The sequence below is a fragment of the Suillus subalutaceus genome (assembly GCF_016647625.1).
Source record: "Suillus subalutaceus strain FC151 chromosome Unknown DFJ58scaffold_62, whole genome shotgun sequence".
Classification (NCBI taxonomy): domain Eukaryota; kingdom Fungi; phylum Basidiomycota; class Agaricomycetes; order Boletales; family Suillaceae; genus Suillus; species Suillus subalutaceus.
The window spans coordinates 154,334-177,992 of record NW_024540311.1 but is presented as its reverse complement, the minus strand read 5'-3'; the positions used below and the strand labels follow the sequence as shown (position 1 = coordinate 177,992).

General features: G+C 48.1%; 8 protein-coding genes across 8 annotated transcripts; 2 read left to right on the top strand and 6 right to left on the bottom strand.

The window, feature by feature from the left end:
• Positions 1-115: 115 nt before the first annotated feature.
• Positions 116-3,179, bottom strand: DFJ58DRAFT_906425 (Hsp70 protein-domain-containing protein; the record flags this gene model as incomplete). Its single annotated transcript, XM_041395011.1, has 10 exons — positions 2,826-3,179; positions 2,075-2,776; positions 1,889-2,023; positions 1,756-1,838; positions 1,422-1,703; positions 1,190-1,371; positions 923-1,142; positions 621-869; positions 217-565; positions 116-196 (listed from the first exon to the last, which is right to left on the bottom strand). The coding sequence occupies exons 1-10, from the start codon at positions 3,063-3,065 to the stop codon at positions 116-118; spliced, it is 2,523 nt and encodes an 840-aa protein (XP_041243278.1). The 5' UTR covers positions 3,066-3,179.
• Positions 3,180-3,900: 721 nt separating this feature from the next.
• On the bottom strand, positions 3,901-6,236 carry DFJ58DRAFT_885767 (CHAT domain-containing protein; the record flags this gene model as incomplete). The annotated part of the gene is made up of 7 exons (XM_041394636.1): positions 3,901-3,923; positions 3,976-4,376; positions 4,429-4,730; positions 4,793-5,022; positions 5,075-5,488; positions 5,564-5,647; positions 5,705-6,236. The coding sequence occupies 7 exons, from the start codon at positions 6,234-6,236 to the stop codon at positions 3,901-3,903; spliced, it is 1,986 nt and encodes a 661-aa protein (XP_041243277.1).
• Positions 6,237-6,312: 76 nt separating this feature from the next.
• Positions 6,313-6,796, bottom strand: DFJ58DRAFT_728689 (uncharacterized protein; the record flags this gene model as incomplete). The annotated part of the gene is made up of 2 exons (XM_041385629.1): positions 6,313-6,516; positions 6,563-6,796. 2 exons carry the CDS (start codon positions 6,794-6,796, stop codon positions 6,313-6,315), a joined length of 438 nt encoding a protein of 145 aa, XP_041243276.1.
• A 286-nt stretch (positions 6,797-7,082) lies between these two features.
• DFJ58DRAFT_746170 (uncharacterized protein) lies at positions 7,083-8,459 on the bottom strand (the record flags this gene model as incomplete). The annotated part of the gene is made up of 7 exons (XM_041387442.1): positions 8,295-8,459; positions 8,067-8,243; positions 7,864-7,951; positions 7,673-7,812; positions 7,500-7,618; positions 7,439-7,446; positions 7,083-7,371 (listed from the first exon to the last, which is right to left on the bottom strand). The coding sequence occupies exons 1-7, from the start codon at positions 8,419-8,421 to the stop codon at positions 7,083-7,085; spliced, it is 948 nt and encodes a 315-aa protein (XP_041243275.1). The 5' UTR covers positions 8,422-8,459.
• A 1,698-nt stretch (positions 8,460-10,157) lies between these two features.
• Positions 10,158-12,870, top strand: DFJ58DRAFT_914439 (uncharacterized protein; the record flags this gene model as incomplete). The annotated part of the gene is made up of 14 exons (XM_041395387.1): positions 10,158-10,274; positions 10,406-10,809; positions 10,859-10,937; positions 11,003-11,279; positions 11,328-11,352; positions 11,455-11,543; positions 11,596-11,679; positions 11,729-11,773; positions 11,834-11,854; positions 11,905-12,161; positions 12,211-12,396; positions 12,448-12,539; positions 12,595-12,727; positions 12,775-12,870. The coding sequence occupies exons 2-14, from the start codon at positions 10,511-10,513 to the stop codon at positions 12,868-12,870; spliced, it is 1,683 nt and encodes a 560-aa protein (XP_041243274.1). The 5' UTR covers positions 10,158-10,274; positions 10,406-10,510.
• A 318-nt stretch (positions 12,871-13,188) lies between these two features.
• On the top strand, positions 13,189-15,002 carry DFJ58DRAFT_791694 (uncharacterized protein). Its single transcript, XM_041390322.1, is given in 10 exon segments — positions 13,189-13,213; positions 13,224-13,315; positions 13,362-13,463; positions 13,503-13,672; positions 13,718-13,914; positions 13,964-14,192; positions 14,239-14,471; positions 14,521-14,590; positions 14,645-14,688; positions 14,741-15,002. The coding sequence occupies 7 exon segments, from the start codon at positions 13,586-13,588 to the stop codon at positions 14,757-14,759; spliced, it is 879 nt and encodes a 292-aa protein (XP_041243273.1). The 5' UTR covers positions 13,189-13,213; positions 13,224-13,315; positions 13,362-13,463; positions 13,503-13,585; the 3' UTR covers positions 14,760-15,002.
• Positions 15,003-15,308: 306 nt separating this feature from the next.
• On the bottom strand, positions 15,309-17,202 carry DFJ58DRAFT_791687 (uncharacterized protein). Its single transcript, XM_041390321.1, has 8 exons — positions 16,888-17,202; positions 16,658-16,825; positions 16,416-16,612; positions 16,142-16,365; positions 15,857-16,091; positions 15,739-15,808; positions 15,640-15,683; positions 15,309-15,587 (listed from the first exon to the last, which is right to left on the bottom strand). The coding sequence occupies exons 2-8, from the start codon at positions 16,742-16,744 to the stop codon at positions 15,569-15,571; spliced, it is 876 nt and encodes a 291-aa protein (XP_041243272.1). The 5' UTR covers positions 16,745-16,825; positions 16,888-17,202; the 3' UTR covers positions 15,309-15,568.
• Positions 17,203-18,648: 1,446 nt separating this feature from the next.
• DFJ58DRAFT_661386 (uncharacterized protein) lies at positions 18,649-21,796 on the bottom strand (the record flags this gene model as incomplete). The annotated part of the gene is made up of 17 exons (XM_041382212.1): positions 18,649-18,689; positions 18,740-18,787; positions 18,839-18,953; positions 19,012-19,023; positions 19,081-19,280; positions 19,339-19,409; positions 19,459-19,510; positions 19,568-19,630; positions 19,684-19,815; positions 19,859-19,955; positions 20,012-20,103; positions 20,153-20,228; positions 20,279-20,344; positions 20,398-20,454; positions 20,511-20,698; positions 20,809-21,214; positions 21,395-21,796. The coding sequence occupies 17 exons, from the start codon at positions 21,794-21,796 to the stop codon at positions 18,649-18,651; spliced, it is 2,118 nt and encodes a 705-aa protein (XP_041243271.1).
• Positions 21,797-23,659: the final 1,863 nt, after the last annotated feature.

Below are 23,659 nucleotides of genomic sequence, written 5' to 3'. Positions count from 1 at the left end.
AAACACACATACCCGCAGCAGAATGCCCACTTGAGCACAGCTGTGCATATACATAGAGATCAACAGACGTGACGCAAACTCCATCTATTCCATCAATAATTAGTATGAGTATCATCTACAATTCGTCATGTTCTGGTTGTCTATCCCCAGGGGCCTGCGTTGGTTCAGTGGATGACGATCCATTAGCGTCACCAGACTTCGCGGGCGTCTTTTGACTTTGGGTACCTTTCTCTTCACCAATCTTTGCAGGTGCTGCTCCAACGTCTTCGCTCGCTGCTGCATCTCCTTAGTGTCTATCGCCGGGTCTTCATTCATCTTTGTCTTCTTTTGCCGCTCAACGCCATCATGAAGCCAACTTTCATGCTCCTTGAGTGCTTTCTCGAGCACATCAAGTTCCTCGGACGTCCACTTCGAAGGAACACCTGCAATGGCGTCTGCCGTGATGTTCTCCCTTGCTTGGGTAAGGAATAATCTAGTACTCCAGTTCCACTTTTGTGAGTTATTCAGTGCCTGTGGGAAAGACTCGATCTCCTTGTAGCGGTGTACGATTGGTTTCTCCAGAGTCCTATCCAGAAATGGTAAGTAATTGAATAGCCTTTCTCACAACAGAAGACCCTTACTCGAGAGATGATCGCTTCTCCCATAGCTGCAATGTATCAGCAGTGTCTCCTTCCTCATGTAGCCATGCAATAGTCTCCGAGAGTTTGTTCGAAAGTGTTTGCCTCTCAGATGGCTGAGAGCATTTCGTGAATGGCGTTTCCGGACCATCATTTAAGAGATCCCGTAGCTTATACAGGTATCCTTCAAGAGTATTATGCGCTTCTTCCCGAAGCTGCCTCGACATCTCCATGTTGTCTAATGCCCTGAGACTGTCGCAGCATGATTCCGATCAGTCTTATGAGCACAGACAATGCAAACGTACCGTTCACGAGCAGCCCGTTTTGCCATAAGACTCAGTGGACCCTGGAAATTGTACACAATTTCGATCTCAAGTGGAATAGTACTTCGGTCCTTCCCAAGCGGCTTCTTGGCCTTGTCCTTCTTGTCCTTCTCCATCTTCTCGTCCTTTGAGGCACCTTCATCGACGTCAGTCTCTAATGGTACCTGGTCACCACCACCTCCAAATAGGCCTTTCAGTTTCCCTATTCGAATTTCATGATCAAGAACAGGAAAAAGAGAAGTTACGTACCAGTGATGGAGTCATCTTTAATCTCGCCATAGGCTATGGCGTCTCCGATAGACACAAAGCCAGATTCGGAAAGCACGACAGTGGCCTTGATCACTGGATCGATTGCGCCGCGCTCAGTGAGATTATCGATGGCCTCGGATATGCCAACAATCTTCGCCTCGAGGATCTCGCGGGGGAAGCCACTATGAACAAGGTTAGTAGAATTTGAACATTGTATGTACGGAACACGCACGACATGACTTCATTGGGATAATTCAGTACTACAGAGAAATCTTCTTTACGCTTGAACGTCAGAGTCTTTCTTGCACCATGCTTCGACCCAGCAGGCAGGACTGCCGTATGAATCGTTCGCGTGCCTGGATTAGACGCGAGGTAGGACGCCTGGATATCGTGTATTAGGATATCAGTTACACGAATGTCCTTTGTCTTGAATTGGCGGGAGAGGGAAGCTCCATAAAGCGCTGCGCCAAGCACGGCAGATTCATCAGCATTGACATTGAGTGCAATGCGATCTCTAATAAAACATGTAAACACCAATTGTCCAAAAAGAAAAATGGAATGCTTACTCGCCAACAGCTGTTTTTACAGCGGCCTGGACCATGGGCGTGCGTGAATTTCCGCCCGTCAAGATAACAGATGAGATATTTTCCTGTAACTGCGTCAGACAATGTTTGCAAGATAACCCACGGGCATGCGTACCGATGAAAGCTCAGCATTCGCAAGCGCATCGTAGATGGGTCTTGCAAAGCGCGAGTGGAGGTCTTTACAAGCGTTCTCAAATTCCGAGCGAGTAACCTTGGTTTTGAAGTCAATGTCAAATGCAACACTCTCTACCTGAACACTGTGAGCATCGAAACCACACATTATGTTTAGGCAGCTGCTTACTGTCGACATGGCGTCCGAGTTGGCACTGAGGATAGCCTTGACGCGTCCAGCCTCCTTCCAAAGTTTAGCCATACCGCGCTTGTCCTTTCGGATATCCCGCCGGTGCTTTGACATAAAACTGTCTATCAAAATATCCCGCAACCTCAAGTCTAGCTCTGTTCCACCCGTATTTCGGTCATGCCCGACACCCAGAACGTTTATCTGCGTGTGTGATGCCTTCGTCTTTGGATCCTCAACCGCAGCAAATGAAACCACAGTGGCACGTGTCGAAGACGCGCCGGCGTCGTAGATGACATGGTATTCGGGCGTGGTCGAAAAGGTCCTTGTCATAGCGTAGTTAACTGCTACAGCCGTGCCGTCATTGACCAATGCCAGGGTTCTGAGTCCTGCAATTTCTATCGCGTCTGTAATCGAGTCGCGTTCGAACTGGGAGAAGTACGGTGGAACGGTGAGAATGACCTCATTTACCGGCTCGCCTGCTAAATCCTCGGCAAGTTTCTTGATATATGATAGCTGCATCGCGACGAGCTCCTCCGTACTCCATTCCGTGCCATCACTTTGTTTCAGCGCAACGGTTTTGCGGTCAGTCTCAGAAATCTGAGCAGTGGATATGGAGGTGAAATAAGTGACGATATCAGAGTTGAATGGTGCGCCTTGTAGGTATTTTAGGGATGAGAATGAGTCTTGAGGGAAACGGGACGCCTGTGTCCAGTCAGACCAAGGGCAGAATGTTGTGGGGAACAGTACTCACGATGTTCGCCGCGTCAGACCCAAATAATCTTTCGTCTTTCTTCCATGCGACTGAGGACTGTATCTTCCGCTTGGAGTCCTTGTTTAGTAGCACGTCAAAGGGCACACCAGGCTTCATTAGCGAAGCCTTAATCCAGTCCGACCCATAGTCAACTGCTAGTATCGATGCTAATGAACTCTCGAGAATAGTAGCAAAGAGAACGAAGAGCGTAATCGCCTTTCTAAGCGAAAGACAAGGCATGACGATGACCGAATATCAGAGGCAAAACCAGGCAAAGAGCATCGAACAACTGAGGATTATGAATTTTGTTTCTCGAAGGTACACTAGCAGTACTACCAACTAGTTCCACGTAAGTTGCTGGACCGGCAAGTGCCGAAACCCGATTTATACATGCCGGGATTTAGTACTACATTTCTTGATTCGCTCTTCCACCACTGACTTTCTGCGGCATACGATGGGTTTCATGGGCGCTCTTACTGTGATGTAAGATCTCTCAGACAATTATTCTCGGATACTAAGTGCTTCTTCGACTCGTATTCCTCCACGATCAATGAATTGCTGGGATCTCGTGGACTAGGATTTATCTCTGATCACAAACGAGCAGAAATATCTGCTGTCGTACCTGCTGTACCCCGCTGTCTCGATGATTTAGCTCGCTGTGTGCCATGTACTATATGCCTCATCTCGCTGCCTATCCAGTCATGAATCATCATCGGTGTCCATGCGAGCATGTCACCAAGCCCTTACTTGCCAGACAACAACATCTTGCGAACCCGTGAAATGATCCGCATCGGCATTCCGCCATCTTAGGCTATCTTGGCCACACGGAAATACCACATAGTTAGATGCTTTTGGTGCTGGTCGCGCAATTCAGAGACACGATTTTTATATCCATCACAAGTATGTCTTGCTGCTATGGTGTATGATACTGGATCTGTATTCAAACATTTGAACTTTGTTCTTACCCACACGTTAGGAGCGGACACCTGCTGCCCTGAGGCAATAGACTGGGAAATACAAGCAGAAATCGAGATTAGGTGTAGTCCTAAAATCTGAATTGTTTTTATGCAATAGGCTACGTGTAGTGACGGCAGGATGCTACACGTGAAGTCATCAGATTGTTTCAAGTAATCAATAAGGGAGGACGCACAAAGTTGATCATACGCCAATATGCATGAACACGATGCGTTGGTCCAAAGGTATGTCCTTGTCACAAGCCAACGACTGGACCGCTCAGTGCAGCGATCGGGCAGCTCTTTTGAGTTCGTCGTGCCATCCCCGCAAAAGTTCTTGTAGAATGCCTCGACTAAGCGCTCCACAGTTGTATCGTTGACTTTCCATAATGTCCCAACTACACTGTTCACCCCAGCAAACTGTAGGCCAGCTGCCAGGTGTACCACTTCATCAGGAGTATATGGAGTACCAACTGCAGTTTCACAGGCAGAAAGAAATGCAAATTCATGCCGAGACAGATCCATTTGTATGATATCGAGGAGTGAAAGTGGTTGATCACGCATGAGAAACTGCCGACTTGAAAGGTTCATCATGTTTCTGTGTCCCGTGACATGCAGAATGGAGCCAAGTGTTATCCCGCAATGCGCACAATGCTCTTGACTTCGTTGCATCAATACTCGTAATCTTGGTGAAGGAAACAGTTGGGGGAGGGGGTAAAAGACTCTGAACCAATTCCAGTTCAGGCTCCACACCCTCCAAAGTAAATGAAGCTCCTTCTGGGCGATTCTGACCAATGGCAGCAAACGACACTGGAAGGGACCTTTCATGACTTCTGCAAGCCCTCAGCAGCACAGTAAGCGACGGTGTATATGAAGAGACATATAGTTGTGAAAGGGACTTTCCATGTTCCCTGTACTCGCCAGCAGTGTGCAATGGCAAGAAACTGAAGGCCTGAGTGGGGCACCACCATATCGGGATCCTCGTCGTGCAAAACCATCCAGATTATTGACTACCGGATGGACAACTTCGCCCCATAACTTCCGTAAAGCTTTTATCAGCTCTGGTTGGGCCCTTTTAGGACCACCGTCTTTTTGAGCTGCGTGTTGGAGCGCAGCAACTAATCGTACGAGTTTTTCTAAATTGGTAGGGAGTCGAATGCTAATTGGAGGTTGCTTGTGCAGGATGATGATGGCGTCACAAGATGACTTGCTTGCAACGAGAAGAATGATAGGCCCATCACGAGCTGCATCTTGGAGTTCGGAGAACAAGGGGGGGAGCAGGAAGCAGAGAGAAACCCTCGAGCTTCCAGATCTCTTCCACAGCTTTATTCCAGTCTTCCACTAGACGCATATACCGGGCAGCTTCTGCTTCCACATTGATTCTTGGAGTCTCTTCTCGATATTCTGCAGGAGACTTATCAAGGAGGGAGCTGATGTCTCGGAATTTCTTCACCAGGGCCTCTGCATGACCACCGCGCTTCTCGAGGCTGTCGAGAGGCGTGCGGAGTCGTGTCATCTGGGTCCAGATGAGAGTCCTGCCTTGTTCCAGCAACTCAACAGCCAGGCACACATCCCCACTACGAAGAGCGCATGATGCAGCATCCATGGCAAGTGTGTGTGGGAAGTCCTTCATGGCATTATGACGAGACGATACTGAAGCTGTCACGGACATGTAAGCATCCAAAAGTTGCATGGAAGTTGCGTAAGCCTCTAGTTCAGTGCCATGTGTGTATTCATTAGCATGATGAACCCAGTGTAGACTTGCTCGGAGGCAAAATAGCAAACCTCCACAGACAACATGTGCTGCTGCTTTGAGATGATGCATGGCTGCATTCAGACTATCGACATATTCGCCAGTGCCGTGAAGTCCTGATCAATGGGACGTCAGATAGACAGTAGCTAGGGACCGATGGACTGTCAATCGACGTGGATCATGTTGTGTCAACAGGGCCAATGCACGGTGGAGATTCTCTAGTGATTCATTGAGGTCTCTGACATGACCTTGGTGCTCGAAGCTGGTGCAGAGCGTAGCTGCAAGGTTATGCAATGAGTTGGGTCGATACAAGTGACCGACGGGGCGCAAAGCCAATGCTTTCCTGGAAAGCGCAATAGCCTCATCCAAGTCTTGGCCATTGCCTCCGCGCTCGAAGCGGGTGGAGAGTCGATTTGCAAGGTTATCGAATGACTCCAAGCGATCTGGATGACCGACCGGATGCAAAGCCAGCACTTCCCTCTGGAGCACAATAGCCTCATTAAGGTCTTGGTCATTGCTTCGGTGCATGAAGCAGATGGCGAGTCCATTCCCAAGGTTATATAATGACAAGGACCGATCTGGGTGACCGACCGGGCCCACAGCCAGCGCTTGCCTATGAAGTGCGATAGCCTCATCCAAGTCTTGATCGTTGCCTCGGTGATCGAAGCGGAAGGAGAGTACGTTCGCAAGATTATTGAATGACATGGATCAATCTGGGTGACCCACTGGACGCAAATCCAGTGCTTCCCTGTGAAATGCAAGAGCCTCATCCAAGTCTTGGTCATTGCCTCGGTGCTCGAAGCTGGACAGCGAGTCCCTTTGCAAGGTTGTTTAATGACATGGACCGGTGTGGGTGACCGACGGGGAGCAAGGCCAGCGCTTCCCTGTGAAGCACAATAGCCTCATCCAAGTCTTGGTCATTGCCTTGGTGCTCAAAGCGGGAGGAGAGGTCTTCCGCAAGATTATTCAATGACAAGGACCGACCCTGGGTGGCCGACCAGGTGTAAAGTCAAGGCTTCCCTGTGAAACACGATAGCATCATCCAAGTCTTTTTCATGGCCTCGGTGCTTGAAGCGGGTGCAAAGTCCATTGGCAAGGTTATTTAATGACAATGACCTATCTGGGTGACCAACAGGGCGTAAAGCCAGCGTTTCTCTGTGAAGCGCAATAGCCTTGTGGAGGTCTTTGATGTTGCCTCGACGCTGGAAGCGAATGTCCAGCATAACACCCAAATTACACAGCAATTGCCCTCGGAGAGCATGCATTGCGCTGTAGTATTCCAGTGCATTGTAATGAAGGGATATCACTTCATCTAAGGCGTGTGGATCATCTCTCTGCAAACAAAGGTTCGCTCGACTGAAATAGTTCGTCCAGCGAACACGGAAGCATGGGTGTAGTTGTTCCCTCCAGTTCCGACATGGTTTGCATTTGTACTTCCAACAGAGTGTAGGACAGATGTTTCAGCCACCAGAAGTGCCGCTCTGTAGACGTGGCTGTTGGTGTGACAGGTACTGAGAACTTCATTCAGTGATTCTTCAGCTGCATCCGCATCTATTTGACAATGCCCTTTCGCAAAACGAGATAGCAGAGCCACTGGCAAGATGGAGTTGGGTGGCGGGCCAGGTCCGGATGACCAGTGGGACGCAAATCAAGGGCGTCTTGGAAGAGTGAGATAGGGTCGTCGAGGTCAGGGTATGACCCACTAGTTTGGCAACTAACAAACTTCGCGGTGGCTAGATTGAACAGTGCTACAGGGCAGCAGAGATGATCCGTGGGGCAGAGATCATAGGCGCGTTTGAAGTGCTTTATGGATTGGTCGAGATCCCTATTGTTCTGTGTCCTGCGGTATCGTGAGAGAAGACGATGTCCAGCATCCAGTCCTCAGTATTAACACGTGCATATCGCACAATTTTGACTGTATTCCACAAGCTGTTAGCATCAGGATTTTGCAATGCATCAGTCACTTACGGGAGTAACAAGACGAAGAACTGTGGTGGAATTTTCATGAGAACGTCGCCGCTCCATCAATACCAACAGTGAAGTACAAGAGGATACAACTTCCTCCTGCTTGTGCTCAAAGATCATGGCTGGGATGATCATCAACACACGTCAAGCATGATTTACAATAGACAGTTACTGACGAAGCGATTTTTCACTGCGATCCAACAATTCGCCAACGGAGATCTCGAACGTGCGAAGGAGTTCGCCATGACCGAGCATGGGATCCAATTCAAATGAGGCATACACGCCGAGCCGAACTTTAGATGATGGTTCGGATGGCCTAGAATCTGTCTCAATACCTCCAGGAACGACAAAATTAAGGACACCTTACAGTGGTATGCGCTCGTTCCATTCGACGATGGCCTGGTCTACATGTACAGGTGTGTTGCTCGTCTGCCATTCAGCACCGTCAGTCTGTGCTGTTATGTAGAAGCCAGCGGGGATCCGTCGGAGACCAAAAATCACACTCAGTCGCACGAACAGCTTGGAGAAACTTATTCGATTCAGTGCTGAGTGGAAATACATATCACGTACTAGTGATGGCGACTTCCTGCACACTGCTGAGGTGTGTCTCTCTTGGGTTCTGGGGGTGTTCTGGGCGGCTTAGCTCCTCGATCACAGGTGGGATGGTATAATCAAGTTGATCCGGTACAGAGCGTGTCGTGAAACGAAGTAGCAGAGTAATGACGCGATAAAGCGTTGCTAGAATGGCTTCGGAAAATTTGTTAGTATACGTTGAAGGAAATCAGATGTGGCACATACTATTGATAATGACTTGTAACACTTCATTGATCACGAGGTTTGTCTCTCCCGGGTGCTCTGGGTGACTTGGCTCCTCTCCCAAGGGTGGAGGGCAATCTTCGAGAGGATCAGGTACGAAGTTTGACATCTGCTGAGGAATGTGTGGAAACTAAACTTGAGGGTAATATGTATGCTGTATAGAGCGACGAACTGCAGTGCCCGTATGAATTATAAAGGAGGAAACCACAGCATGCACGTGGCACCCATACGCAGTGCGATCATGATTGTACAACTTGATGGGCTGGAATGTCCCAAAGCTGGACAGAAGCGATTCACAGCATATCGAGCTGCCCATGCGTCATAGATTCATTCATAGTGTCAGATTTGGTTTGAACAGCAAGGTGCGTTATCACGATAAGGTGCGATCTTTATTGAAGTAGCCAAAATGAGTAGGCTGCGAGGCTCAAGAGAAGGAGGGCATGTTATTCAAATATTGCGAGGCACCGCCTGAATGTCGTCACCCTCAGGCCAAAGCTATTCCCACCCCATACCACCGCCACCTAGACAGTATGAGATACAAGGGCTCATTAAACTCACAAGAACTCACTATATGCGATGCACGAGTAGCAGCCCGACACCGGCCCTAAAGGCCGTGTTCGCTCCTCAGGACCCTTGAACTCGAAATTCTCGGAGATGCGAATGGGTTGATGGCTGTTCTGAACTTCTGCGGCATGATGACCGGCGAGATGTTTACGTGCTGAGTCATGAAAACTCAACATTCGCTATCAAATCTAGATCATCGCCCTCCACCTGACCCTTAAGCATGAATTGAGCTCTCCATAACGTAGCGCAACGGTGGGGCTCGTTTCCCGGGAAATATGGTAAGGTATATAAACGAACCCATGACATAAGAATGCCCGCATGATGCTCACCTCATGATGGAATCGGGCAAATTTCTGCACCCCGTGTTCCTGTTCGGGTTCTGGTGGGTACTTGCTAGGGCAACGATGACATTGACTGACCGACCGAGTACGCCGTAGTTATCATAATTCGGATTTCTGAGAACGTTGTAACAATCATCAAGTATCGAGGGCACTTCCTTTATGAGTCAAGTTCGAAGTGTTGTTCGTTGGGAATTTGTAGATTATCCCAGTCCCAGGGTAGAAGGATCACAATGCTAACTTGAGTTGCCACGCCATTCAAGTGCTTAGATTTTGAACTTGAAGCGTCTGATACTTACTGTGTAGGGATTGTCTTGTGTGTAAGTATGATATCGTCAGTAACTGCCATCCGAACTGTGAAATGAATCGGTGTGCGGTGCAGACTTACAGGAGGCTGAGGTGCCAGTACGACAGTGCACAGAAGCATGCAGTTGAATACAAAATAGCTCCACCCACGCGTTCCGCGACCATCAACTCATGAAGAACTGGCACCGCATCAGTGATGATCGATGATATGATCCCCGTGGCGAATTGAGGCCCAAATTCAATAGGTGTGGCTAAGGAGGCTATAGCGAACTGCAGGATTCAGCTTGCAGCACCTTCTCGACTTCGACATGTTGGAAAGCTGTGCTAGGGAGTGTTCACAGCCACATCCTCAAGAAGACAATGAGGAAACTCCTGCCAATGGCCCGGGTGGCAGCCGTTTCGCGTATCGCAGTTTGTACGCACACTAGGTAGGTTACCGATTGCGAGGCGAAGTTGTTGAACAAGTCACATTCTGTCATGGGCCAATGCGCGATGAGTCGTACTTTGTCGTGCTCAACGGGTAACGTGGCTCCGAGGCGGGGCCGCTTAGTACGGTTGCCGTGAAATTGTGGTTGTTGACACCAGGAATTAATTTTCAGGCGCGAAGCTGGAGGCACGAATCCCACGCTCGTGACAACTTAGATCCTGAAAGGGGAGGATCATTAGCGCTCACATTGCTCAACTTGAACAGCAAACGGCGACGACGAAACATGCTGAACACGAGGCTAATTCGAAAGCTCTTAAAACGTCTATGGCAAGTGTTGGCGGCGCTCGCACATTCATCTGCCCAGCGACTGCGCATTCTCATATTTTGCTTGCGGCGCTGTGTCGCCAAGGTTCACGCTTTACCTGGACACAGTACTGACTCAAAGTCTTCCACTGCAGATCCATGCTGTTCCGGGGCTTCCAATGCACGATGTCCACAGGCCACTTTGCCATTGCCGCTTCACCACCAAATAACTTCAACTAATACAGCAAGCGGCACTCAAGATGTGGTATCGTCTTCAATACTTCCGTATGCCATGCCTGTTCCATATACTCCCAAGCAAGTTATTCCGCCTCATACGTCTTCGCCACCAGGAGTTAGTAGTGCGATTCCTTCCAATGCTCCCAACATCACTCCCCGTTTTGTACCATTCGCCGCGAATGATGTTTTGCGATACGAAAATCGTCCTCTTGTGTATGTGCAGCGCCCTCATGATAGTGGATGGTCTTGAGGAATCACTCTCCAGAAACAAAAATCGTGAGCGTGATCACATTCCAGCACTTATGAGGTGCTTCCCAAATGAGTGAGTGCATCAGCCAGGCAATATTTGAATTGGATGATAAACCATGCAGGTCATGTCCATGGTTGAATGGTGATTGGCGGTCTTATATACATCCCGAAGGCGCGCTGTATTTATACAATACGAGTCTAGTAAGCATCCAATCATGAAGGAAACACAGGTGTTTCATGGGCTACTAAACATATTGTCTTCTCAGAAAACGTTCACCGAAGCCATCATGGACGAAACTACGTTCCACTTACTTGTCGGATGCGTGGATGAGCTATACGACATGGTACGCGCAAAATCAGCGGGGCTCGAAGCCGATGACATTGAGCTTGTCGTGCAATTATGGCCGATTGAAGGCGAAATGACCTGTCAATATTACTTCGCCGACCACACAGCTCGAACTCTCTTTTGGCTGCACGATAGCCGTGAAGCGACAATGAAAATCTTTAGCGGGCTTCGGGGCGTCGATGATCCGAGCCATATTCGTGCGTTATGGTGAACTTTGATCACATTAATATGAACTTGGCAGGTAGGATTTGCCTTGGAGTCCGAATACTGGTTTGTCGCTTGCAATTATGTAAGTTTCAGTGACTTCTGCCATCATCCTGATTCCAATGTACTTGAAGATCCTGTATGACCATCAACGCCTGAGACGCACAGGACACATTGCGAACGCTACCCGAACCACCAGATGAATCGAGTCAAGCTTCTCAAAGAATTGAGGGAGGTTGTCATGCATGCGAGTGCAGGTAGTGATCGCCTGCCATTAACCTTCAGTTGTTTTTGAACACGGCATTACAGAGATTATCACTTCGGACACGTCCTTGTCGCCCTTTGATGCCGATGAACTCTCCAGAATCCTGGAGCTGATCAACCACCTCCGAGGTGCGATAGCTCCCTTGGAACCATTTGTATTGAAATTACACATTTCCAGAGAACGCTGAGGACAATGATTTTCCTCATTCCACTTGCGTCATTGGTAAGAAAAGCCTATACACATGGTACAATCTCCCTTGATTGTTCATTATTTTATCAATAGCTCGGTTCATGCATTATTTCTGTACGTTCTTCATTTCGCTGCCGGGTTCAGGTTACTCATTCATTTTGAAGATAGAGCCAAGTTTTTCAACTTCTGCGGCCTACCTTGTGCTCGACTCGATGCTGACAGATCCGTGTATGAAGAGGGTACAGGCTTTCATCTACTGATCAGCCCTCTTTCTCTGGTTTTAGAGGTCATGCTTTTTTGGGCACCGCAAGCACACTTAAAAAATATCCGAAGGGTATGGGTGGATGAGTGCATCAACACGCCGCGGTGGAAAGACTTCAACAGAAATCTCATGACGGAGTGGACTGGGATCACCATCTATGTGCGTATCATTAAGTCACCATTCTGCTCCATAACTTGATTCCTCCAAGTCAACCGTCATGTTAGCCGTAGACGTCAGTTTTCTTGCAGTGCCGAACATGAACATCGGCCCGTCACACTCGATCGGGATCATTGCTACCTACCTCTCGATTATCTTCATCACCGGCTCCTTGATCGCCTCAGTCCTGCTGGCGCGTCAGAACCAGAGATACGGTTTTGAATCAGCCGACAAAGCGGCAAGTCGTCGCCCATGCATCTATTTCTACCGCACTAACTAATCTGCGTAGGCCGAATTTTTGTCAAATTTGACAAACACATTTTTTGGAGTGAAAGCCCTCGCCACTGTTCACAGTCTCCCATATGCAATGCTTATGTGGGGGTACGCAGATTGATACTATTTAACCAGGGAAATTGATTCATATACCCTTCACCAGGATGATCTACTTCGCAATCGGCCTTCTGTACAACGTGTTCAAGTCTACGACGACGGCCATGCTGGCATCAATTGTCGGCGGGTGCGTGGTCGTTATCATGTTCATATCGTGGTTCATCTGGGCAGCGAGGGAGGTTCGTATTTTCCAACGACTGGCTGAGTTTGTTCTTTCTTTCACTAGCGATGGATAGTATCCAACCTTAGCGCTTCGGAATTTTTTTTTGACTATGCAGTGGCATTATTACCAACCGAGTCTTTAGTAAAAGCACAGATGTAATGCGTGAATCCTACACATTGTGATCAACAGCCCTGATGTGTGTTGTTTTCAAATTTGACCCAAATCTTCGAAGTCATGGTCTCTTCTAAGGACCTGTGCCTCATCAGAAGCATCTATCCCATCGGTTGTTTCCAACTTGACTCCAGGGCATGAGTGTGTGGCACTACTTAGGTCTCGTACATTCAGGGCGCTTAGTAAAATCTAGTCAGTCCAAAAGAGGAAGACAAGGTGAAGACAGTTGTTCCTTCTATTTCTAGTATTTGCAATGGGTAAAATCCGGAGTTTTTCTTCATGCACATGTTACTGATTCGATTATCGAGTGCTCATTCACTCGACGCATCCGGTGCCTTTCGCTAGTTTTCATCGATGCGCCTCGTTCTGGATGTTTTGACCGAGAACCTGTTCAATTTGAAGCCTTCTACGACATTCACGGAAATTCGAAAGGAGAACACTGGATGTATGGACGTCTGTTATGGAAACCTCGAGGATACCCCATTGCACTGCCCCTCTTCCTCATGTTCTTGGTGCGGCTTCTGCCTCGCCGTAACTTTTATTAGCGTCTTGCGGAGCCTGCACCGGATAGGTGATTGTGACCCAACCAAACCTTTGAAGACCATCCATCGATTATATCTTAGCGCCAGTCAACGGTATATAAGGAGGTCTATACTGCCCATGGTCTCCAAGGATTTTCCCTCCTTCTGGCAACATCGTTGCGATGAAGTACGAGTCACGAAAGTTCATCGACCTCATTCAGGGCGTCACATCCAAGTGGGTTAACTGGGATCCACCAAGACCGATCAATGTATGTAAAGACATCACTTGATTTCAATTGACCTGACAGGCGCAGGTGGGCGACTATGGAATGATCAACAATGAAACTGGTGAATTCGACTGGGAAGGGAACCTTTACAAAACAACGAGCAACATCGGCATTGACATGACGGATCCGGCACTACGCCCGATAGAACAGGACGAAGGGGACGACAAATACATCGTCAAATCGTGGGGTGTCACTACCAAGGAACTCAACGTATCTGCTGAAGCGTGGGTGCTACAATACGCAGTGTTTGGGATATATCTGACTGCGTTGCAGTGACGTGCCGGGTGGAGTGAATGTCGCCCTCAAAGTCAATTTTCAGTTCGATGGTAGAAAACCGGCAGCTGCGCTGGTCATGTACAAGCCAAGATATATCAGCCTTCCGAACAATGAGCGCATCATCTTGCTGCTCAAGTCCAGGCCTGATGTCCTCAAAGGGAAGTATGTCGTCACCGAAGTGATATCTTGCGCAGCATATATGATGTACATGTCTAGCCAGAGTAAGTTCGGTACGTGTCGATTCTTCTGCGCTGTTCACACTCGGCGTAGCTGCGGAAAATTTTACCGTGACACTTAAAGCCACAGGACCTGTTGTGCCGGCTGTCAATGCTGGAGGAGCGGCCGGTTTCACTTGGTCTGCAGAAACTATTTGTGGTCTTTACCGTGAAGGAAGCAACTCGACCTTAAAATACATGCCATTGTACAGGCTAAAAAAGCCTCGTCACAAGTTCTGGTGGCCGTTTGGTCAACGCGGAGATGAGAAAATTGACGATGCGATCGACAGGTGAGTTGAAATCTTCTCGTGACTCAGCAGTGCAATGACCTCCTTGTAGGTGGGAGGATGTTGACCCACCTTGGGACCCCCTCGACGATGAGGGCGAAGAGGACGAAATCTATGATGCAGTACGTTCTCAGGTTTTTTCATTGGACTCGACTTGATCCATCTCTCTCCAACAGGAGATGCATGGTGACTTCGGCGTTTTCAATGATGGCTATCCTGAGTGAGTGTTGCTCCTGCACAAACTACGCATATGTCTTAAGTGCCTCTCATAGTAACGATGATGACTTATGATCATTCACAAATGCTATTATCGCTACCCAAGGCCAGATCGTGCCACTTTGTATATAGACGAGCGTCATTGCTGGAAGACAATCAAGTCATGTGTTACATGAACAAAGCATCTTCTCTACTTAAATTTGAACGTTAATCAACTATATATACCAATATTAGCCTTGTACATGAGTATGTTGTTAATGCACAGCATGTTATCGTAACCCTAGGGACTCGGAGCCTGAGCACAACGTTTCAACATGCATGATCACTAAAATTAGCTTGAACGTCGAGGCAACAGAAGGCAACAGACTATAAGTGCAAATGGAAGCTTCCTTCTTGAATTTAGCGGATTAGTGAATTTTAGCGTCTCTGTGCAGAGACGATGGTGCATGTGGTATGCCAACTCGATGCACTTGAACAGCCCAATCCCCCAAACTCAGCTTCTGTTTGTATGATCTGTTGCCTTAGGGCAGTGATAGCTTCTTAGCTAACCTATAGAGTAAGAATGAAGTTTCAAATTTCAAAGTTTGTATTATTGCGCAGTTCTAATACAGTTCTGAACTTCTGTGTCATCCTGTGTCACCGTCGGCATGTTGAAACGTTGGATTCAGGCTTCGAGTCCCTAGGGTTACGAGATATATCATGCTGTGCAGCAACAGCATACTCATGTACAAGGCAAATATTGGTATAGTTGTCTAACGTTCAAATTTGAGTAGAGAAGGTACTTTGTTCATGTAACGTGTTGATACTCTTCCAGTAATGACGCTCGTCTATATACAAAGTGGCACGATCTGGCCTTGGGTAGCGATAATAGCATTTGTGAATGATCATAAGTCATCATCGTTACTATGAGAGGCACTTAAGACATATGCGTAGTTTGTGCAGGAGCAACACTCACTCAGGATAGCCATCATTGAAAACGCCGAAGTCACCATGCATCTCCTGTTGGAGAGAGATAGATCAAGTCAAGTTCAATAAAAAAAACCTGAGAACGTACTGCATCATAGATTTCGTCCTCTTCGCCCTCATCGTCGAGGGGGTCCCAAGGTGGGTCAACATCCTCCCACCTACAAGGAGGTCATTGTATTGCTGAATCACGAGCAGATTCAACTCACTTGTCGATCCCATCATCAATTTTCTCATTTCCGCGTTGACTCAAAGGCAACCAGAACTTGTGACGAGGCTTTTTCAGCCTGTACAAGGGCATATATTTTGCGGTCGAGTTGCTTCCTTCACGGTAAAGACCACAAATAGTTTCTGCAGACCAGGTGAAACCGGCCGCTCCTCCAGCATTGACAGCCGGCGCAATAGGTCCTGTAGCTTGAAGTGTCACGGAAAAATTTTCTGCCTCTATGCCAAGTGTGAACAGCGCAGAAGAATCGACACTGTACCGGACTTACTCTGGCTAGACATGTACATCATATATGCTGCGCAAGATATCACTTCGGTGACGACATACTTCCCTTTGAGGACATCAGGCCTGGACTTGAGCAGCAAGATGATGCGCTCGTCCTTGGGAAGGCTGATATATCTTGGCTTGTACATGACCAGCGCAGCTGCCGGTTTTCTACCATCGAACTGAAAATTGACTTTGAGGGCGACATTCACTCCACCCGGCACGTCGCTGCAACGCAGTCAGATATATATCCAAACCCTGCGTATTGTGGCACCCACGCTTCAGCAGATACGTTGAGTTCCTTGGTAGTGACACCCCACGATTTGACGATGTATTTGTCGTCCCCTTCTTCCTGTTCTATCGGGCCTAGTGCCGGATCTGTCATATCAATACCGATGTCGTTCGTTGTTGTGTAAAGGTTCCCTTCCCATTCGAACTCTCCAGTTTCATTGTTGATCATTCCATAGTCGCCCACCTGTGCCTGTCAGATCGATTGAAACCAAGTGGTGTCTGTACATACATTGATCGGTCTGGGTGGATCCCAGTTGGCCCACTTGGATGTAGCGCCCTGAATGAGGTCGATGAACTTCCGTGACACGTACTTCATCTCAACGATGTGGGCAGAAGGGGGGGGAAATCCTTGGAGACCACAGGTAGCATAGACTTCCTTATATCCCGTTGACTGGCGCTAAGATATAATCAATCAATCAATGATTCAGATCTTTGAAGGCTTGGTCGGGTCATAATCACCTATCTCAGTGCAAGTTCCACAGGATGCTATTCAAAGTTACCGCGAGGCAGAAGCCACAGCAAGAACACGAGGAAGAAGGGCAGTGTGATGGGCGTTTAAGCTGTATCCTAGAGGTTTCCACAACAGACGTCCGTATAGCCTTTCGAATTTCCGTGAATGTTGCAGAAGGCTTCAAATTGAATAGGTTCTCGATCAAAACATCCAGAACGAGGCGATGAAAACTAGGCGAAAGAAGTCGGACGCATCGAGTGAATGAGCACTGCATACACTCAAATCAGTCACATGTCATACAGAATCGTAGCATTCGATGAGAAAGATACCTGATGTTGATTTTTGTGCCAATCTCTGCTAAAATTCTCGGTGGGTTCGGAAACAGCCGATTAGGGTTCTCAGTAAGTACTAAGTAGTAAGTTTTAGGATCCGGATGTGCTAAAGGCCTCAGGATCTGGTTCCTATCCCCCCACAGCCCCCACTACATAGCCCTACCCCAACAAACTACCCTCCCAGTGGGTCACAATTACCGTGTGCAGCTGGCCGATCACAACGCGTGCCCGAAATTTTTATTCCCACTGGGTATATAGGCTCAGTAGTGTCATTCCTAAACAGAACGAGACGGTGACCTGGTGCGGTTGGGGGTAGCGGTAGCCTCCTGACGTCGACGAGAACTTTCGCAGGTTCGAAACCACTGTCATCCCTGCCACCTAGCGTCCCTGTTGCTCTAGCCAACAGTCCTTTATCCTAGGAGACGGGTGCCTGCAGCGGGTGCTAAGCTCTGCTGGACGCTTCTGGTTTGGGCTTCGCTTCCAAGCAGTTCGCTATGGTGGGGTCGGTCGTGTGATGAGGTCTGGGTTACTCCGTAATTTTACGGTCAAATTTCGGTCAAATTTCGGTCTCCATGTCCTTCTCTTTTTCCAGCAGCACTCGAGTTCAGTCACGCATTCAACTTCCTGTCCTCCCCTGGTGGCCACGCTCTGGAATTTCCCAAGACCTGCATTACTGCCACTACTTCTCTGTTGGTACGACCGTTCTACCCCAGGCGCTAGGAAGCTGCGCAGTTTAGAAGTGCCGTTTAGAAGTGCCGTTTTAACGAGCCTCGTAGATTACCAGATCCTCCTTCGTGGCCTCACCGATGCCACTGTCTCGGATGACTCTTCGTTCGACACATTTTACCTGGCATCCTGCGTCATACAGCTGATATGCATTCCGCACAGTCACGACGGGTTGCCGGCTACCCTACGGGAGCGAAGGCCACGGACAATACTTGGTTGTTCGCGAAAGTGGTAGGGTCGGGCATCTCCGAGTCATCTATGATGCTAGATACTACTCCCCAGATTATCATGATTGGAACAATTCAGACGTCCAAATCTGCGACAACACGCCGTCGAATCGGATATGGCAATTGACATTTTTGGCTGCATTAGATGTGCTGTGAGGATATTGGTCTCCAGCCCTGTTAGTTCTCATGACACTTCGCAAGTCTCCTGAACAAACATCATTTTTAGGAGACAGGCGACTTCGTCCTCCCCTGATGTCAGTTCCGATATAGGCCAAACCCAGTGATCTAGTGGTATTCAGAGTGTATGAAAAGCTATTGAATTCTCTGACTACCACTATTGATCGGAATTTCTGCACTAGCATGATTGATAAACAAGTCCAGTACATGGCACTGGCCAATTTCCACATCCAGATGCAATATCAAAGATGAATATGCATGTTTACAATAGTTTCAAATAAAGTTCCAAGAGCTCGACTGCGTTACCTCAACCCCGTACACGTTCATGAGGCTGCTGCCATGGCACCCCTATGGCTTCGTTTGCTATCAATACGACATCCATATGAGTTGACTCTTACCTAGAATTCTAAATACTTCCTCTTCCGTCTCAGACGCAACAATGTTACCTTAAAAGACGATGAAAATGAGGCAAACTCGGCTGCATCTGAAGGACACACCTGCGGAAATCTTGATACGTCTGTTCCGGGGGTCTCGAACCACACCTGCATACAGACCTCGTTGGTTGAGAGAATACCCGAGAACATTCGCCTTCATTCTCATGGCCCGATTGAACTGTAATGGTACATATGTCTACTTCATTTATCACACAGCAGGTATTCAAATTACTTACGATGTCGTCACCCTGTTGTCAAATGAACATGTCATAACATTGAGCCAATCAGACGGGTTAAAGTCTTACCGTGTAGTAAAGAAGGGCTGCTCCCCTGTTCTGCCAAGGAACACATAAGATATCGATGCGCCGACGCTTTGCATCCGGTTCGGGACCCTTACACAATCCACGATAACATAGTTCAAGAGCGGAAAAATCATCAGGCAATGCCAAATCCTCTGTCAGGATCTTTGCAGCATGCAGACGGGCGAGCAGCTCCGGAAGAAGACCTAAGCAAATGTTCCTGGTAAAACGACATCAAGTTATGAGAATGCAAAAAGCGTTCACCTGCGTGAGTTATCCCATCTGAGGTTGGTCGAGTCACTAGGATATCAATGTCGCCACAAGTAGCTTTGCCCCTATCGAGGAACGTGAGGCTAAGGCAAGCAAAAGAAAATGACCACAAACCTTCTGAAACTACCCATGATATCGATATAGAGGTGCTTGTCGAGCTCGAGAGCTGTTTGTGTCACATCAAGATCGATGGATCGTGAAAACCCGCAACGTAAGACTTTACCAATGGGTTTAATCAAGTTGAAGATACTCTCTGCTTCACTGCGTGGCATTCTATCATTGATATCTAGCGATAAAAAATCAGTGATGTGCCGATACAAGTGATCACGAAGGGCCGACCATTGTAGAATTGTAAACCGATTTCCTGCACGTGGGATAACTTGATGTCACCCTTCCGAGCTCGAATATCATCTAGTGTCCGGCATCCGTTATTGTACCACATGTGAGCTATTTGTCGGCCTGTGCCAATGGCTCAGAAGGTTGACAAACGAAGAGCGGTCATTTCCATACCGACTCCATATATCCCCTGAAATAAGATTAATGGCTTCGACATCATCCGTTTTTTCGTAGCCGATGCGTCTCAAATCGCCAGTTTCAATTATTTCCATAATCTAAAAAAATACGTGTTATGAGAGTATGACATTAATGTGTGTCAGTGGATACACACCTTTCGGGCAGTCTTCTCACCGACGCCGTTGATTGACAGGGCCTCGTTGTATGATTTGATTTTCTTTGGATAATTGCGCAAGGCACGAATACCTACCAGGGTCGTCAGCATCGATAATTCCGAAGCACAGATATTGCGTACATTTCGAGTAACTGTACACTCGCCAACGATCATCTTCACCTAGTTTTGCCTTGTGCAACTCCATAAGTTCCTCCAACTATTCGTGTGCTCTATCAGCTGCAGATAATGCAGAATGTAGATGCAAACCTTTTCAATAATATCTTGATTCACGCATTCGCGCTGCTCAGGTTCCTTCCGGTCACATGTAAAACCCTTCAGGGACAATATTCAAGATTAGTTCAGGGACTTCGAATGTAGCCACTCACGCGCCGAGGAACCCGTGGTAGTTTTGAAAAATCCTCTTCTTGATCACTCTCGTCTGTCTCGGCCTGTCCAAGACCTCTCTGAAGATGATTGAGATGTGAAATTTTTGTTTGACATTACAACTCACAGCTCGATCTCGTTCAGCCCTCGCCTTCTCGTAAAACTCAGCAAGAGGGTCTTCTGTATTAGACTGTGGCTTGTGAATGTGACTGCTTTGGTTATTGTTATGATGGGCTGTGCTGGAAGCTTTTCCCGCGGGAATGAATGTAAGGGGTGCAGGGGGGAAAACGACTAGTTTTGGCGCTATGCGCTGCTGATTTTCAGTTTGATGGTCTTCAGTGAAGGAGCTAAGAAACGTGACCGCATAAAAATATAGTCGAAGAGAAACCGAGAATGGACGTACGAAATGTGACTGAAATCTTCCCCAAGGTCGTTCGCAGAGGCGCTTGCTTGACCCTTTGCTTGAACCAATTTTACCTGCCCTCTCTTCTGCCAGCTTCTACCGGCATCGATGCGTTGAGGGAATGCCGCGTGTAGAAATTCAAAATCGAGAAGACTTTCGTCATCATCTGTGGCATTAGCATTCCCTTTCGTATCATTTGCTTCCCCGTCGCGTTTGCCCTTGAGCTTGTTGTAACCCAAACGACCGTACCCGGATATCACCCAACTCCAAGTGACCGTTGGGATATTGTCAGGGATCTCTTTCAACGATTTTAGTCCAAGGGCTTTCAGTGTCGGGCGTGTCGTCGCATCCGTCACGATGTGAGTCACAGTAGTAGGATCGTATGATGGTACCAAGGTGCCACCATGCTTGACGATCTGAAAACCTCGTGTTAGATACGTTCAACGGCATTGACTAAATGGTGACGATCAGCACGTAGACGATACGTAATGCACGTCAGCGTTGAAGGCGGAGGTTCTTCGCCACATGATGATGGCGCGTAAACAGCGCACCGGGAAACACGGAAGGTCAGGGAGAGCAGAACATGGGAAACTCACGTAGTCCATGCGACCACGCGTCTGGACGCCTGCATACTGCATGTCCCCACCGACATATAAGATTTGCTTGCCCTTGAGGTAATCGGACTTGCGCTTCTTTGGCAAGTCGAGATTCAACTTCTGCGCATATTCGAGAGGAGTAACGAGCGCTGGTTTTCCTTTGCCTTTCTGGTCTTTATTTTGCTTTGAAACGTCAGCTTTGTTCCTTGAACTGCTTACAGTCTTCCGGACTTTTGAGAGTTTAACAACTGTCGATGAGGATGCAATGGCCTCTGGATCTGATGATAATGAAGCTGGGGTACTCGAGCGGCGTGATGCTCCAAGGGGGGAATTGCTGGGGCTCGTGATATTGCTGGTATTCGTGGCTGAGAGTTCTAGTAACTCCGACTGTGGACTGGGCATGCCAAGTTCTGGCGCGCAAGACTGCGCGCTCTCGTTCCCAAAGGAGACTTCTCCATTATGATCTAAACATGGTATGCGAGTTTCTGGACCCGGACTGTTGTCATTTGTGGGCTCTTGATTGATGGCATCATGCGCCACCAGCTTAGCAATTCTTTTGTGGGTCCGTGCAGTGGAATCACAGGGCATCAGTCTTGCTGGCGACAAATGTTTGGCGTCACCGTTGCCTTGGTGTATCGTGGGCTCCGTGATACGAGATCCAGATCCAAGTACTAGTAACTCGGCTGCCTCATGTTCATGAGTGCTTGATTCATCGTTGGGGTTCGGGATTCGGGAAGAGTTTACAATAGACGAGGCGTCGACCGGCCCGTAGTTAGTATGCCGGCCAAGAGAAGACGATGTAGTTTCGACTGGGCCATCCCCATTTCGGTGGGCCGGGGGTCGCGGAATTTGGTTGGGGCCTTTGCTTCGTAACTGAGTTGAAGCTATAGCGCTGTGTCCAAATGTGTTAGTTAAGGGACGGATCTGATTGATCCGAAATTGAGATAAGGGTCAACACAACCTACTTTGTGGCATGTTCAGCATTGTCACTACGTGAGAAAAAAGTAGGTAGAACAGGTACTCCTGATGTGGTCGCGTTGGGAATCTCGTATAGCTTTGGCTTCTTCCCCTGGGCTGGATGTTCGGGTTCCGCGTGTTTGCGCTTCAACCTGTAGAATGGATGATCTAAGATCTGCAAGAGCAAAGTGAGAAGGTAAGTGAGACGCACTGCTTGGGCAATTCTTTGTTGGAGATCTGCTGCTCTTCCCTTTCCGTGTCAGAAGTGAGAAATGGTCCAGAGCGTGTATCCACTTTGCGCGGGTGACCTTGCGCGGGAATAACGTGATCGATAACATGACTTCTGTGATTATCCTACTCAGGGGACTGACAGAAGGGAACCAATTGAATGGCGCGCGTACCTGTTCCTATGGTGATCTTCCAATCGTGCACGAATGTATTCATCCACGTCCTCGTCAGGAAGGTTCATGCGTTGTTCTTGTTCAGCGAAAAATGTATCGATGTCGTCCATAGTGAATTCAGACGGGGATAGTATGGTGGATGGCTAGTGCGTAGTAGCAAAGGGCATGAAATACACTCCCTGTGTGGTCCGTGTGGTCCGTGTGGACGTTTATACGCGTCTTTTACTATAGGAGTCACACCACATGTACGTGCACGTGACCGATGTCTCGCGTCGCGGGGATGCTTCTGCAGAAGTAAATAAAATTTTATCAGCTTTCTCCTGAGTCCTGAAACAAAACAATATTAATATTACATCCACCGTCTCTGAGACGGGCCTGGCCAGTTCCTGTTGGCAAGCTAGCGGGAGTCTTCAAGAAATATTGCGCGCCAAGAGAGCGATAGATAACGTGAACCACTTGCTGGCAAGTGTGCTGTAGGCTGCAATGTGGCAACTCGAGGAGGTGGCAAATCCCACGAACTGAATCATCCCACTGGTGGGGGATGCTCACGGTCAGCAGCTTTCAGCTTGCCAGACAAATATTATCGTGACTCACCAAAAGATGCTTTATTATAATGACTGTAGCCATGTCATCGACATGTCCCCTGGCCGGCATGAACGCCGAGGAAGCTGAATCTGGGTGAATTTGTTTCCCATCCCTGGGCATCGACTCAGACGACGGCAAGCTTGCCAAAAAAAATAGGCGAAGAAGTAGGCGCCGTCCACTAATGAGGCAGCTTTTTTTACAGTGAGAAGCGCATCATTGACTTGCCCAATGACAGCTATTCAGTAATGAAAGCCTAGTCCAACACGGGCCTAAGGCGCTTTTGTTGTGACCTTATCGATTACAATTGAAGATCCACGCCGAA